Source organism: Coenobita brevimanus, chromosome 107 (genome assembly GCF_032717465.1).
Source record: "Coenobita brevimanus isolate Jiangsu-jjx chromosome 107, ASM3271746v2, whole genome shotgun sequence".
NCBI lineage: Eukaryota > Metazoa > Arthropoda > Malacostraca > Decapoda > Coenobitidae > Coenobita > Coenobita brevimanus.
Window position 1 is genome coordinate 7,965,001 of NC_137060.1, and position 15,836 is coordinate 7,980,836.

At 42.2% G+C, this 15,836-nt stretch overlaps 1 protein-coding gene across 1 annotated transcript in view; it reads right to left on the minus strand.

Moving 5' to 3' along the window:
• The window catches only part of LOC145416647 (putative neural-cadherin 2), a 139,226-nt gene extending 123,955 nt beyond the window's left edge, over positions 1 to 15,271 (minus strand). Inside the window, 5 exon segments of the mRNA XM_080285582.1 lie at positions 8,620 to 8,748; positions 9,507 to 9,671; positions 14,281 to 14,396; positions 14,721 to 14,840; positions 15,235 to 15,271. Of these exon segments, the coding sequence (XP_080141708.1) occupies positions 8,620 to 8,748; positions 9,507 to 9,671; positions 14,281 to 14,396; positions 14,721 to 14,840; positions 15,235 to 15,271 (567 nt within the window).
• Positions 15,272 to 15,836: the final 565 nt, after the last annotated feature.

A 15,836-nucleotide genomic window follows, 5' to 3' on the forward strand; every position in this document is an offset into this window, starting at 1 on the left:
TGGAGTGGCTTTGGATGTGTGTGTACTCTGTGAACCAAGTGTAATCGGCCCGCGCAAGCCGACTGGGTGCAAGCATACTTTATAGTATGCGACACTGGTTCAACCACAGCATCCCTGATATCCGCCAAGTAGTACGTGACCAGGAGAACGCTCCCAAAGTTTTTTTTACCCTGGCAGGGAGCGAACCCTCGCTCTCCAGTGGACGAAAAAGCACACTTTACCACTGTACCACACAGGCTCATATATATATATATATATATAATAGATAGATAGATAGATATACATATATATATATATATATATATATATATATATATATATATATATATATATATAAATATATTTATATTAGTATGTACTGTATATAGATAGACAGATAGATAGATATATGAAGGAGGAGTAGACTGTAGCACCAGTCGAGCAGGGCAGTACTACCAAGGTGGATGGAAAGCTGATGATAGGGAGAGCTGGAGCTCCCGTTTCATCTGCCCTCGGGACTTGTTCCCGACCATCCCCCTTTGCTGAACTTTTTCAGTGCCTCAGTAACACGGAGAGTAGGCCAGCATGCTCGCCAATACAAGTTTCTCTAACTATTAACACCAGACTACATGCACAGTACACACTACATTTCCTTTTCCAAAATTTAAAAAAGTACCTAAATCATGGCTTCACCATAGCTTCGGAGTCCCCAGGTGGGGGAACCACAAATACCCCCACTTTCCGCCCCCCTCCCAGTGACGACCTGGAACCACTGTCTGACTCACATCTTCTTCATTTCTGCAACATTCGAGGCCTTTCCTCCAACTTTCGCTCTGTTAAGCACCACCTCTCCTCCTCTAAACCTCACCTTTTCCTAACTGAGACTCAGCTGTCTGAGGCAACTGACAGCAGACCCTTTTCTGTATCCTCCTACTTTCCCTATACTCATTATAAAGCCAAAGGTGGCTGTTGTGTATATATACGCAACGACTTATCATGCTCTCTAGTTCCAGAACTTGATTATTCTGAATTCTCCACACTCTGACTTCGACTTTCCTGTCATTCTCTGACTAAATATATCTGTGCTGTTTACTTATTCCCTCATTCTACTGACTATCAAAAATTCATCAACTATCTTACTTCTACGATGGAACACATTCTATCCCTTTCTCCATTCTCTGAAATCTTCATTCTAGGAGATTTCAATGTTCACCATCACCTTTGGCTCACCTCTCCTTTCACTGATCTACCTGGTGAACAAGCCTACACCTTTTCTATCCTTAATGACCTAGAGCAGCTTGTACAGCACCCTACCCATATCCCTGACTGCCTTGGAGAGAGCTCCAACATACTTGACCTCTTCCTTACAACTAATCCTTCTGCTTACACTGTTAATCTTTTCTCTCTGTTGGGCTCCTCCGATCACAACCTTGTCACCTTAACCTGTCCTATAGCTCCGGTACGGCCTGTGAACCCTCCAAAGAAACGTCGTCTGTGGCACTTTGGAGCTGTGGATTGGGAGGCCCTCCAGTGGTACCTCTTTGATTTTCCATGGAATCATTATTGCTTCTATGGCCGGGAGCCATCTGAGTGTGCCTTGCGCATTACAGAGGTTATTCTCTCAGGCATGGAAGCATACATTCCTTTCTCAAATCCTTTCACTAATGCAAGAAAACCTTGGTTTAATCACATTTGTTGTAATGCTGTCCGCAACAAGGAGAGGGCCTATAAAAGGTACCGGATCCAACCCACCCCTGAATCACATCTTTTATACGTTTCTGCCCGGAATCGTGCTAAGTCTGTTCTTCGCATTCCTAAAAACATTTTCATCCGTAGTAAATGCTCTCAACTCTCCAATTTGAATTCTTCACGCTCCTTCTGGCACCTTGCCAACAACCTTTCTAACAACTTTACCTCATCATCCTTACATCCTCTTTTCTACTCTGATTGCTCTATAGCTATTTCTTTTACTGATAAAGCAGATCTCTTCACTCAGACTTTCTCCTCCAATTCCACCTTAGAAGATTCCCGTGCTGTTCCTCCATCACTTCCCCCCCCTGACTTCCTTATGGCTGATGTATTTTCTGCCATCACAGGCCTCAATATTAACAAGGCATATGGGCCTGATGGAGTCCCTCCTGTTGTTCTCAAGAACTGTGCTCCTGTGTTTACACCCTGCCTAGACAAACTCTTTTGTCTTTGTCTGTCAACTAGTACCTTTCCTTCTTGCTGGAAGTTTGCTCTCATTCAGCCAGTCCCAAAGAAGGGTGACCATTCCCAACCCTCTAACTATCGTCCAATTGCTTTAATATCCTGTATCTCAAAAGTTCTTGAGTCAATTCTTAATAAAAAAAAATTTAAAGCATCTTTCCTATCACAATCTTCTTTCCGATCGTCAGTATGGGTTCCATCAGGGACGCTCCACTGGCGATCTTCTCACCTTCCTTTCAGACTCCTTGTCATCCTCGCTGTGAGACTTTGGTGAAAGCTTTGCCACTGTACTTGACATCTCAAAGGCTATCGATCGAGTTTGGCATTAATCTTTAATTTCCAAACTGCCCTCTAACGGTTTCTATCCTTCTATATGTGCCTTCATCTCTAGCTTCCTTTCTGGTCCTTCTGTAGCCGCTGTTGTAGACGGCCATCGTTCTTCTAGATCTATCAACAGTAGTGTTCCTCAGGGCTTTGTCCTATCGGCAACTCTCTTCCATTTATTCATCAATGACCTTCTAAGTTGTACATCTAACCCTATCCACTCATACACTGATGACTCCACCCTTCACCTTTCCATTCGGTTCCCGTAACGTCCATCTCAGCAGCTACTTCAACAAACAAGGGATGAGGCTATGGCACACATAATGTCTGACTTGGCTCGTATCTCTGACTGGGGTAAAAATAATCTTGTTGTTTTTAATGCATCAAAGTCTCAGTTCTTGCACCTATCAACCCGAGAAAATCTTCCACAGGTGTGCCCACTAATATTTAATAATATTTAGCTTAATCCTGCATCATACTTGAACATGCTTGGGGTTTCATTTACTTGGGACTTATATTAGAAAGATCATATTACATCTCTTGTAAAATCTGCTTCCAAGAGATTAGGTGTGCTAAGCCGACTCCATTCCTTCTTTACCCCGGCACAACTGTTGACTCTATGCAAGGGTTTTATCCGCCCCTGTGTGGAGTACAACTCTCATGCGTGGGGAGGTTCCCCACATACAGCTCTTCTCAATAGGGTGGAGTCAAAGGCTTTTCGTCTCATTAACTCTCCTCCTCTTACTGATTCCCTCCCTACAACCTCTGTCTCTTCGCCGCACTGTTGCATCGTTATCTCTTTTCTTTCGCTACTTCAATGATCACTGTTCCTCTGAACTGTCTGCATGCATTCGTCCACCTCTCGATGGGCGCGTAGCACCCGTTTAGCAGGAAACTCTCATCCCTTTTCTGTCCAACTCTCTAATGCAAGAGTTAACCGTTACTCCCAGTCCTTCATTTATGCAACAGTCAACTCTGGAACTGTCTCCCTCTGTCTGTATATCCTGCTTCCTATGATCTCCAGTCTTTCAAACGCAGTATGTCCAGGCATCTCAAAATGAACGGATCTTGAATTTGGCTCTCTCTTGTATTTTGTTTTTCTTTTGGAAGGAACAGTTATTGCGGGCTTGTGGCCTTTGGTTCCTTCTTCTTCGCATTAATATATATATATATATATATATATATATATATATATATATATATATATATATATATATATATATATATATGTATATATATATATATATATATATATATATATATATATATATATATAGGTGAGACAGGCTGTGGCACAAAAGAAGAAAGCATACAATGAATGGATGAGAAATAGGGGAGTGGAAGAAGTTGAGAGGCGGAAGAGAGAGTTATATGTAGAATGAAAGAGAGGTGAAAAGATTAGTAAGAGACAGTAAGAAGACAGTGGATGAGGAATTTGGAAGGAATTTGAGTGTTAAGTGGAGGGACTGTAAGAAAATGTTCTGGAAAGAGGTGAAGAGAGTAAGATAGGGTGGAAGTGAGGTTAGCAGGGGAATGAAAGATAAAAATGGTAGATTACTAGTGGAGAAGGGAGAAAAAGTGAGTAGATGGAAAGAACACTTTAAGGAATTGTTGAACATACAGGATGGAAGTAATGCGAGTATAAGTGGCTGGGGAATGGCTGGGAGAAGGAGACAGATGAGAAGACAGGAAGAAATCAGTAGGATAGAAGTTGTGGAAGCAGTGAAGAAAGTTAAATTGGGGAAAGCCCCAGGAATTGATGGAGTATGTGGTGAAATGCTGAAGCATGGGGAAGAGATTGTAGTAGAATGGATGTGGAAGATAAGTAGATTGGCCTGGGAGGAAGGTAGAGTCCCGGAGGATTGGAAGTCAGGTATAATTATTCTCTTGTACAAAGGAAAAGGGGAAAAAGCGGTGTGTGGTAATCATAGGGGCATTTGTCTTCTTAGTATAACAGGAAAAGTGTATGGTAGGATACTTATTGACAGAGTTAGAGAAAGAACAGAGAAATTAGTTGGAGAAGAACAGGGAGGCTTTAGGAAGGGAAGAGGTTGTGTAGATCAGATATTCATTCTTATATCTTTAGTAGAAAAGTTTCTAGAGAAGGGAAAGAAGTTGTATGCGGCTTTCATGGATTTGGAGAAAGCATATGACAGGGTGGATAGACAAGGACTGTGGAAAGTATTAAGAATATATGGAGTAGATGGGAAGTTGTTGAATGCTGTGAAGAGTATGTATGATGGTGCTAAGGCTGCAGTGCGTGTGGATGGTGAACTGAGTGAATTTTTCTCTTTGAAGGTTGGGTTGAAACAGGGATGTGTCATGTCTCCATGGTTGTTCAATCTGTACATGGATGGGGTAATAAAAGAGGTACAAGGTAGGGTAGTGGATGTTGGAGTGGCCCTGGTGAGAGAGGATAGTGTTTGGAAACTCCCTGTACTGTTGTTTGCAGATGATATTGTGTTGTTGAGTGAAGACGAAGGGGAGCTGCAAGGCTTGGTGGATGAGTTTGGGAGAGTGTGTAAGAAACGGAATCTAAAGGTGAATGTAGGGAAGAGTAAAGTGATGGTCTTTGAGAGAGGTGAAGTCAGTGAATGTACAGTGAGGCTGGATGGTGAGGAATTGGAAAATGTGAGTATGATTAAGTACTTGGGTAGTGTGATGAGTAAGGATGGAGGTTTGGAAAGTGAAGTGCTTGAAAGGGTACAGTAGGGAAGAAAGGTTGCTGCTTCTTTGAAAGCAGTGATAAGAAACAGGGAAGTGAGCATGGAAGTGAAAAAGTTACTACATGACAGTATTGTGATACCAACTCTAACGTATGGAAGTGAAGCTTGGACATTGTTGGAAAGACACAAGTCAAGAGTGAGAGCTGTGGAAATGACTTATTTAAGAGGAGCCTGTGGAGTCACATGGAGAGACAGGCTGACGAATGAGGATATAAAGGAGCGTTGTGGTGTGGATGTGGTGTGATAGGAAGCGTTATGAGGAACACACTGAGGTGGATTGGCCATGTGGAGAGGATGGAGGGTGAAAGACTGACGAAGAGAGTGTATGTGAGTGAGGTGGAGGGGGAGAAGAGGGAGGGGTAGGCCGAGGATGAGATGGAGGGATGGGGTGGAGAGGTATATGAGAGAGGGGGTGTGAGTTGGGAGCAGGGCAGTGAAATGGTGGGGGACAGGGCGACGTGGAGGCGTTTTGTTTGTGACCACCCCAAACGGCATTGAGGCGTCTGGCAAAATATATATATATATATATATATATATATATATATATATATATATATATATATATATATATATATGTATATATATATTATAAACATATATAGATAGATAGATAGATAGAAAGGTAGATAGATAGATAGATATAGATATAGACAAATCGAATGATAGATAGATTGAGAGATAGACAGATAAATAGATAGATAGACAGATATGCACACACACAGAAGAAAGGAAAGGGTATGGATGAGAGTCGTATATTTAAGACTGGTAATTTTTTTGTCATGGACACTGACAGGCAATTATAGCTTTTTATCCAAATAATATTGGACAGCTTAGGGGGACTGCCAGGAAACTAAAGTGACGGGGATGAAGAAAAGTCAGTGAAAGATGAAAATGAATATGGAAAAGTAATAAAGAAAATGCTGAAGAATTATTGAAATTGTAATGATAAATCTGGTTATATCGTTAATGATAACAGTGCTGACGACGGCATAATTTTTAATAATCCTACTGAATTCATCTCCATTACTTTGATGCAGCCATAATCCCCAGCAACAATGCCTCTGCTTTTATGACCGCCTGAATAAACAGTGCGTCCCTGATAATTAGGTCAACACTCGCCACTTTGACGGCCAAGGCACGAGTAATATAAATTATTGTTTTAGCTCTCGGCACGGAAAAAAAAAAAGCTGCCATCATTATAAACTAGATAAAATAAGGAAGGGAAAATTAATGGAGGGAAGGCCAGTAGCATTGGTCCTCTCACCAGGATGATGTATATTCCTTCTTTTTCGTCAGCTACTTGCTATAATTATTAATACTTAATTATTTTTATTATTATTAACTATCAGTAGATATATAGGCGTGCATCGGTCACAAATACTCACTCAGTGTAGTCTGCTCAGCGAAGGCATGCATAGCTAACCAGTGCAGGCCATGTTTATGAGTCAGATATGTACAGGTCATAGGAGACACAAGACGCACCTCTCCCACTGTATCACCTCTGCCCCCTCATTGAACCCGTACATGATGTCTGTGGTCGGTGGGGGGGCACATCATCCACTCAGTCGATGTAGTACTCTCTTTCTCTGTCTCTGTCTCTGTCTGTCTGTCTGTCTGTCTGTCTGTCTGTCTCTCTCTCTCTCTCTCTCTCTCTCTCTCTCATTTGATTACACTTAGGGACAAGCGTAATGGTTCCCCCCCAATCTCTCCCATTTGATTACACTTAGTGACAAGCGTATTGGTCCCCCCCCACCCTCTCTCTCTCTCTCTCTCTCTCTCTCTCTCTCTCTCTCTCATTTGATTACACTTAGTGACAAGCGTCATGGTCCCCCCCCCTCTCTCTCTCCATTTGACTACACTTAGTGACAGGCCTAATGTCCCCCCCTCTCTCTCTCTCTCTCTCTCTCTCTCTCTCTCTCTCTCTCTCTCTCTCTCTCTCTCATTTCATTACACTTAGTGACAAGCGTCATGATCCCCCCCCTCTCTCTCTCTCCATTTGACTACACTTAGGGACAAGCCTAATGTCTCCCCCCCCCCTCTCTCCCTCTCTCTCTCTCTCCAGCTGACTACACTGAATAGCAAGCCAAATGGTTTCCTGCAAACCAGGGAGCCATTTACTAAGCTGGGTGGTAACAATAAAACTAAATGACACCTGGTGGTCCAGTGGATTACGGTGCTCTAACCAGGTGGAGTCTGTAAGGTTTTCCACCTGAAGAATGGTTGGGGTTTCTTGTCCGCGTAATGCCACTCAGGAACGAGTGAGGTTGGTCACTATCGCATTACATACAGGGACTGACTAACTTAACCCCGGGCATCTACTGTACACTACTGTTAATATGAGGCAATGTGGATTTAGATAATGATGATGATGATGATGATGATGATGATGACAATGTTGATTATGTCTTGTCTCTATCCAGTTTCTGGGGTACTGAAGGGAAACAGGAACATACAGAGTGACCTGGCTATATACCAAGCACATCCCAGAAACTACGGGACATCATGAGAGACAGCCGATAACGTGCGAGTGATGTGTCGACGAGAGGGAAGAACAGATCCTTACTACATTACAACCATATACTATAGTAGAGGATTAATTATCTTCCTACTACCATACCTAACCATTACTACACTACTCTCCTCCAGCGACGGGAAATAATCTATCCCTAATACATGGCAGTGTACATCAGCTCATGTAACACTGATGCTTCCAGACAAACATATTCCAGCAAGGAGAGACCGTTTATGGCTAAGATCCTAATGAAAGCCGTCAAAGCCTCCAGTTACAAGCGTCTCTCCTAAGCTTACAAAACTCCTCTGGGTGTACCAATAATAATCTAAAAAAAAACAAAAGACGTCATTATTCGCGGAGTCATACGTTTGAGGCAAAATGAGGAAGAATAACTCGAGGGGAAGTCTTAAAAAAAAAAAAAAAGGTGAAAAATTATCAAAATTTTGAAATAGTCAGGCACTGGATACTAATTTTAAAAGAATGTCTGAAAAGATATAAAGATGAAAAGGAAACTCTCTCTCTCTCTCTCTCTCTCTCTCTCTCTCTCTCTCTCTCTCTCTCTCTCTCTCTCTCCGAAATATACAAAAAAGAGATATCAGGTAAAAATGATAAAGTAAAAAAATGTGATGACAAATACTTCAAAACATTTGTGCATAAAAAATAACTTGAAGCCAAAGAAGCATGGAAAGAATGACGAGCTCTCCAAAGTAAAACACACACGCACACACACACACACACACACACACACACACACACACACACACACACACACACACACACACACAGCTTGTATTATTCTCTCTCTCTCTCTCTCTCTCTCTCTCTCTCTCTCTCTCTCTCTCTCTCTCTCTCTCTCTCCCAGCGTACCCTAAGGAGATATAAGTGTCCTGTAGAAGGGGTGACTGTGAAGTAAGGGTCGGGTTCAGCCACTCCATCGCCCTCCAGTGTATAAACCAGTCTCCCCTCGTCGCTGACATCACCATCTCTTGCTGATACCTGGAGAGAGGGAGACACAGATAGATAAAGAAAGATGTTCTCCTAGACTCAATAGGCTTATCAACACTGCTTTGTGTTCGCTACTGACTCGTGTCCTCGATGCATAAGAGACTTTGTAGCCAGCCTTCCTTATCAGAACAAATCGCTAAGGAGAAGACACAGAGGAGCCCCCTCACTAAAGAAAGTGATGACAGGAGACAGAGGACTCCCTAGCTCTCTCTCTTGGGCTCTTATTTTCATGAACTTGGGAATCTTCCTAGCAAACTCTTCCTTACGAGCTATTTTAGCATATGTGCGTAAACATTTCCGTTTATGATGAATGTTTAGATATAGGTACACGTCATTCAAAAAGAGGATGCAATTTTTGCGGCAGGATATAATTACCATGACGATGTCTAGGGACGTTATTATTTTGCTAAGAAGGCCTAACCCTTTAGCTGTGGGAGGATGCCCTCAGTTGCATAAAATCATCTGATTCTAGAGAGAACAAAATTACATTGTTCGACCTGTGCCTTTCGACAACAATATTCTTTTATTCTTTGGTTTACAAGCTATATTTCCCATCAAACAGAAGCCGCAACACAAAGGAGAACAGCGTCACTGGTGGTAACTCAACGATGGCATAAATTACAGGTAAATACAATAATACAAACTAAAGAATATAATTCAGCGGTGGCATATAATACCCGTACAGGTAAATACAAATATAAAAACTAAGGAATATAAGTTGCTGGTATAATTCAGTCTTTTATTCTCACCTCAAGGACGAGCTTGGGCAGAAATCGGTCGTCCTCTTCGGTGACCTGCGTCTGGAGTAGGGAGGAAGAGAACACGGGTGGCTGGTCGTTCTCATCGCTCACTCTCACCGTCACTCTCACAAACGCACGCTCCTCCCCAGCCAGACCAGCCACTATGATCTCGTACTGGGCGAGACATGGCCACAATTAGTGGTGAGTTTACGAGCAGAGATCGTAAGGCAAAACGAGATCAGATCCCTTTCGTTACGACTATTTTTGTTTATTTATTGACACATTTATTATAAACTGACCAAGCTTAATCTCTAAATTCTTGTAATCTGTATAGGCTAGAATTTAAGTACTGTGTTCCCTTACTGGGTGGTAAATGGCGAAGGTTAGAGGGGAACAAAATATCACAGTAATACAGTGAGAAGAAAATGTCTGTGGCTACGTATTATTATCGCTAATTCTGATAACCACACTCGCCAATACATGCTCCTCTCCGCCCAGACCAGCTTCTGTATGATCTCTTGCTGGGCGAGAAATGAGAGCTGATTTCTCATGGAAGTATTATTGGGGAGGGGAGTCGGAAAAGTGTGGGATGGATGGAAAGGAGGGGAGGGGACGCTGATTACAGTTCTTCATACTATGTTTGCACTTTTTCTTATCTAGAAATGTCTAGATTAGGTTCGGTTTGATTTCTTAGTATCAAGTTAGGTTAATCTGTTAGGTAGGAACAGGTTAGGTTAGGACAGGTTGTCAGGTTAAAGCAAAAGAAAAGAAAAGAAACGATGAAAGTGTGATCATCCTGAGAAACTCAAACAGCAGGCAGCGCAAAAATGGAATACAGAACGGAAATCTGAAAATGTGTTCGAGGATAATACACGCTGTGAAATCAGTTGTAGTAAGTTGACTGGTACTAGCGTGGCAATGATCTGAGTCAAAGTTTTCTCGAAGAATAAGAAGATGATAAGAAAGTTGAAGAAGAAAAAGAACAAAAAGAGCAAGAATAACAACAAGAAGATGATGATCATGATTAATTATGTTATGACAATGATTATGCAGATGAAGAAGAATGAAAAAGTATTGATGCATTGCTCTTATTAAAAAAAAAGATGAATCAAGAAGAAATTCGTGAGGAACACTGGTCGTCAGGTTTTGTTTTTGCAGTACATACACCAAAAGGCCAGCTTTCTCACTAATGACAGATACATAAATTTTACTCTCCCAACACGACATCCCGTCTCAGTCTGACACTTCTCGTTGTGTTCTGTCTTGGCGTTTAGCGGGGTAAATTAAACAAGAGTCGAAACGAGACAGCGTGAGAATAATAATGTTGAAAGAGGAAGTACTGTGAGACCTTAACTCAGCTTGTATATCGTGGCCATGTTATCAACGCGATTAATTATAAATAGAGAGGAGTGAATGATGAAGTGAAAGAGAGAGAGATTGTTCAGGTGCTTGAGGATGCAAGAGTGGATATATGTGGATTGACTGAAACTAAATGGGGAGGTGAAAGGGTGAGAGAGTGGGAATATGGTTTAGGTATATGTGAGGAAGTTAATGAGAATGAGACGGCAAGAGAGGGAGTATGCCCGATGATATGCAAGAAGTGGAAGGAGAATATAAGAGAGTATGGAACAGTGGGTGCATGGATTGTATGGGTGAGAATGAAAGTAGGTATACAAGCGTGGGCGATTGTATGTGCATATGCGCCGACAGAGGACTGAGTGGCAAGAGTGAAAGATGAGTTTTGGGCGAGTGTAGAAGCATGTATGGACAAAACTGAGAGGAGCGAGAGAGCACTTTTGATTGAAGACATGAATGGCAAAGTTGGGAATGTACGAGTGGATGGAGTGGTTGGTCAGTGGAGTGTGCCAGCTGAAGTAGATGGGAATGGTAGTGCTTTGGTGGACATCTGTGCTGGTAAGGGGTTAGCAATAGCTAACACCTACTTTCGGCATAAGATGATCCACAGGTATACATGGAGAGAAATCAGGAGGATGGATTGTGAACTTGTTGAACGAAAGGCAATGATAGACTACGTGTGTGTAGATGAGCGAATGAGAAGACACGTGTTGGATGCAAGAGTGTGGAGAGGGTGGGGGAATGGAGTCTCGGACCATCACTTAGTGATGGCCAAGGTAAAGCTGCAAAGAAAATGGTTGAAGAGACGATGGGGAAGACAGGAGGAAACAGCTCCTGTGGGAAGAGTGGAGAAGCTGCAAGATAGTGAGAAAATGGCAGAGTATAAGAGCATAGTGGAAGAAAGATTGGGAAGGTATGAGTTAGAGCAGATGGAAGGGGTGGAAGACGTATGTAAAATATTCTCGGAAGAGATAGGCACAGCATGTGAGGAGGTTTGAGGAGTGAGGAGGAGGTGTAGGGTGTGCAAGGGAGAGCATGGTGGAATGATGAGGTGAAATGAGCTGTGGAACAAAAGAAGAAGGCATATAGTGAATGGCTAGTGAGTAGAGGTAGGGGAGAAAATGAGAGAGAGAGGAGAGAGGTATATGTGGGCAGGAGAAGGGAGGTGAAGAGACTGGTGAAGGAGAATAAGGAGAAAGTGGATGAAGAATTTGGGAGGAATCTGAGTGTGAAATGGAGGGAGAGTAAGAAATTGTTTTGGAAGGAGGTAAAGAAAGTAAGAATGTATGAAAGGGGAAATAGTAGGGAGTGAAAGATAGGAATAATAGATTGTTGGTGGAGAAGAGAGAGAAATTGATGAGATGGAAGGAACACTTTGAGGATTTGTTGAATGTAGAGAGTGCGAGCAGTGCGAGTATAAGTGGTTGGGGAATGGCTGAGTGAAGAAGAGATGAGTGGAGGGAGGAAGAGATCAGTAGGGCGGAAGTAGTGGAAGCAATGAAGAAGATCAAGATGGGAAAGGCCCCAGGAATTGATGGAGTGTGTGGTGAAATGATGAGGTATGGGGGTGAGATTATTGTGGAGTGGATATGGAAGTTATGTAGATTGGCTTGGGAAGAGGGAAGGGTTCCAGGGGACTGGAAATCAGGTATAACTGTTCTTTTAAACAAAGGAAAAGGGGAGGGAGAAGTATGTGGTAACCATAGGGGTATTTGCCTTCTTAGTGTGACTGGAAAAATATATAGTTGAGTACTCATTGATAGGGTTATGCATATGACAGAGGAGCTAGTTGGAGAAGAACAAGGGGGATTTAGGAAGGGAAAACGGTGTGTATATCAGATATTTGTTCTAAGATGTTTAGTGGAGAAGTATCTAGAGAAGAGAAAGAAAGTGTATGCTGCCTTCATGGACTTGGAGAAAGCTTATGACAGAATAGATAGGCAAGGTATGTGGAAGGTATTAAGAATATATGGGGTGGAGAGGAAATTGTTGAGTGTTGTGAAGAGTATGTAAGAAGGAGCTAGGGCTACGGTGCGAGTGGATGGTGAGCTGAGTGAGTTCTTTGATCTCAATGTGGGACTGAAACAGGGATGTGTGATGTCTCCATGGCTGTTTAATATATACATGGATGGCGTTGTAAAGGAGGTGCAAGGTAGGGCAGTGGATGTGGGGCTGGCTCTAATGAATGAGGGTGAGATTTGGAAGATTCCGGTGTTGCTGTTTGCTGATGATACAGTATTGTTGAGTGAAGATGAATGGGAGTTGCAAGGTTTGGTGAATGAATCTGAAAGTTCATGTAAACAAGAGTAAAGTTATGGTGTTTGAGAGGAATGAAGTCATAGAATGTACAGTGAGGTTGGATAGTGAGGATATAGAGAATGTGAGTGCATTCAAGTACTTGGGTAATGTGATGAGTAAGGGGGGGATGAAGTGCGTGAAAGGGTACAGCAGGGAAGGAAGGTTGTTGGTTCACTAAAAGCAGTAATGAGAAATAGGGAGGTGAGTATGGAAGTCAAGAAGTCACTGCATGATAGTATTGTGATCCCTACCCTGATGTATGGAAGAGAGGCGTGGACCTTGCAAGAGGGGAACAAGTCAAGAGTGAGAGCAGTGGAAATGAGTTACTTGAGAGGAGCATGTGGAGTGACATGGAGGGACAGGTTGACGAATGAAGTGAAGGTACGTTGTGGGGTGGATGTGGATGTGGTTGAAAAGATAAAGAGAAATACACTGAGGTGGTTTGAACACGTGGAGAGAATGAAGAATTAAAGACTGACTAAGAGGGCGTATGTATGTGAGGTGGAGGGAGGGAGAGGGAGGGGTAGACCGAGGATGGTGTGGAGGGATGGAGTTGAGAGGTATATGAGCGAGGGGAAAGTGAGTTGGGGGGAAGGTAGTCAAATGGTGGGTGACAGAGAGACTTGGAGGCGTTTTGTCAGCGGCTACCTTTTGCGGGATTAGGGCGTCTTGCTATAGATAGATAGATAGATGGATATATCTACAGATATAGATAGACAGATAGATGTAGTTGTAGATATATAGATATATATCCCATCTCCTGTTGCAGTTGATTTCATCTGTATACTTTCATAAATCAGATACATTCGCCTCAGAACTTTCCTGTAGATTGAAGAAACATTTTTTAATAGTTCGAGGATGATGTCGATTAACTAAGCTACCAAGCACCAGCGTAAGTGAAAATTATATGTAACACCTGCTGCACTATTGTGTTGAAGACTGCTATTTAATCAGAGGTAGACACTCTGCGCCTGATCTCGTGTTCAAGAGATGAAATAGGTGTGAGGGGATCGCTAAATTATCTCCTTACAACAGGTACATCATTCTGACTAAGGCTACTTAACAAGAAGAGATAACAAAGACTGAAATATTACATAAAGAAAAGTACAGTAGTTAGGGAGATACTAACTGTGTGCTTGGTCTCGTAGTCAAGTGGTGCTGTGAGCATGAGATGACCGGTGTAGGCACCCACTACAAACAGTCCTCCTGCTGCACCACTCACCACGCTGTACATCACTGCCATGGCTGCAGCCGGGCAACATTACGATAGTTAGAAAACAACACCACTTCTAGATGTAACACTTTATCAGCATCATCTTTAACAAACATTATCTTCCTATGCAAGTAACATTAACGTCTTCATCTGTGACAAAAGTAAGACTAAACAAGATTTGATTAGGTCAAGTATGGTTAAGTTACGTTATGTTAAATTCGGTCGAGTATGATCAATTAAGGTAAAATAAGGTAAGTTAAACTAAGGTAAGTTATCTATTGTAAAGTAAGCAAAGGTAAAGTAAAATTTGATTATACTGTTTTATATAGGTTAGCTGGTGAAAGTACAGTACGTACTAGAAGTGTTTGTAGCCGCGTGCAGAGTAAGGAGTAGTACTGATGCTGTGTTCTCCCTTACCATGACATCATGCAGGGGCTGTGAGAAGGCCAGGTTACCCACAGCAGTCAATTGAGTTACTGAAAGTAGGAGGAAGATCATGTGGTTAAACAGTGATTATAGTCGCATTTACTAATTCCCTTCACTAGGCAAAAACTGTCACTTCATCTTAAATGCTACTGGAAGAGATAAGGGGTAGAATATGATTTTAATCACGAAAAAGGGAAGCATGCAGAAACGTGGTACTCACTTATATTATGCTAGGGTTACAGAAAACAAGATAAAAAAAAAAATGTCAGCCAAGCTAAGATGGAAACTATAACAAGGCTTCGACTGAAATTTGTTTTTGTCACCCTCAGATGTCTGTGCCGAATTAATCGTGAAAGGCTTAGAAAAACAAGATCCCTCAAACAGTCGAATGAAACGCTGGAAGGCAGGATAACACTGTGCAGCTATCTACGACATTTAGCTCACTTGTACTCCAGGCTGTGTGCTCGAGCAGTACAACCATTGATCCATTCCGTAATAATGATTAACCAGAGAATGAGCCACGACTTTCGAAACCTAGTGAGGCCATTATCTGAGTTCAACAAACTGAATATCATGTACAGTACTGTAAGGGCTTACTTGTTCCTCTGAAAAAGTGAACCGATATTAATGTCCCCAACTGCACCTCAAGAACTTAAGATGCGGCACCTATTGCTTCGAGGCCTGTGATGTAACTGAGAGCTGTGACAAGTGTGTGGTTTGGCAATGTGTAGTACGGCCAGGAAAGGTTGAGAAATGTGATGTGGTACTATGAGGAGTTAGGAAAGCCCTTTACAATATACGATGTGACAGTATGAGGGGTGTGTGTGTGATCGCGGGGTTTGTGTGTGTGTGTCTGTGTGTTTGTGTATTTGTGTATTTTGCTGTGCGTTTTATGTGTGTTGTGTGTGTGTGTATTTGTTTGTATGTTTGTATTTGTGTTTATTTGTGTATGTGTTTCTACTTCTCTGTTTGTGTATGTGTGTGTTTGTGTGTGTGCTTGTTTTGTGTATGTTTGTGTGTGTGTTTGTGTGTATGTTTTTGTGTAT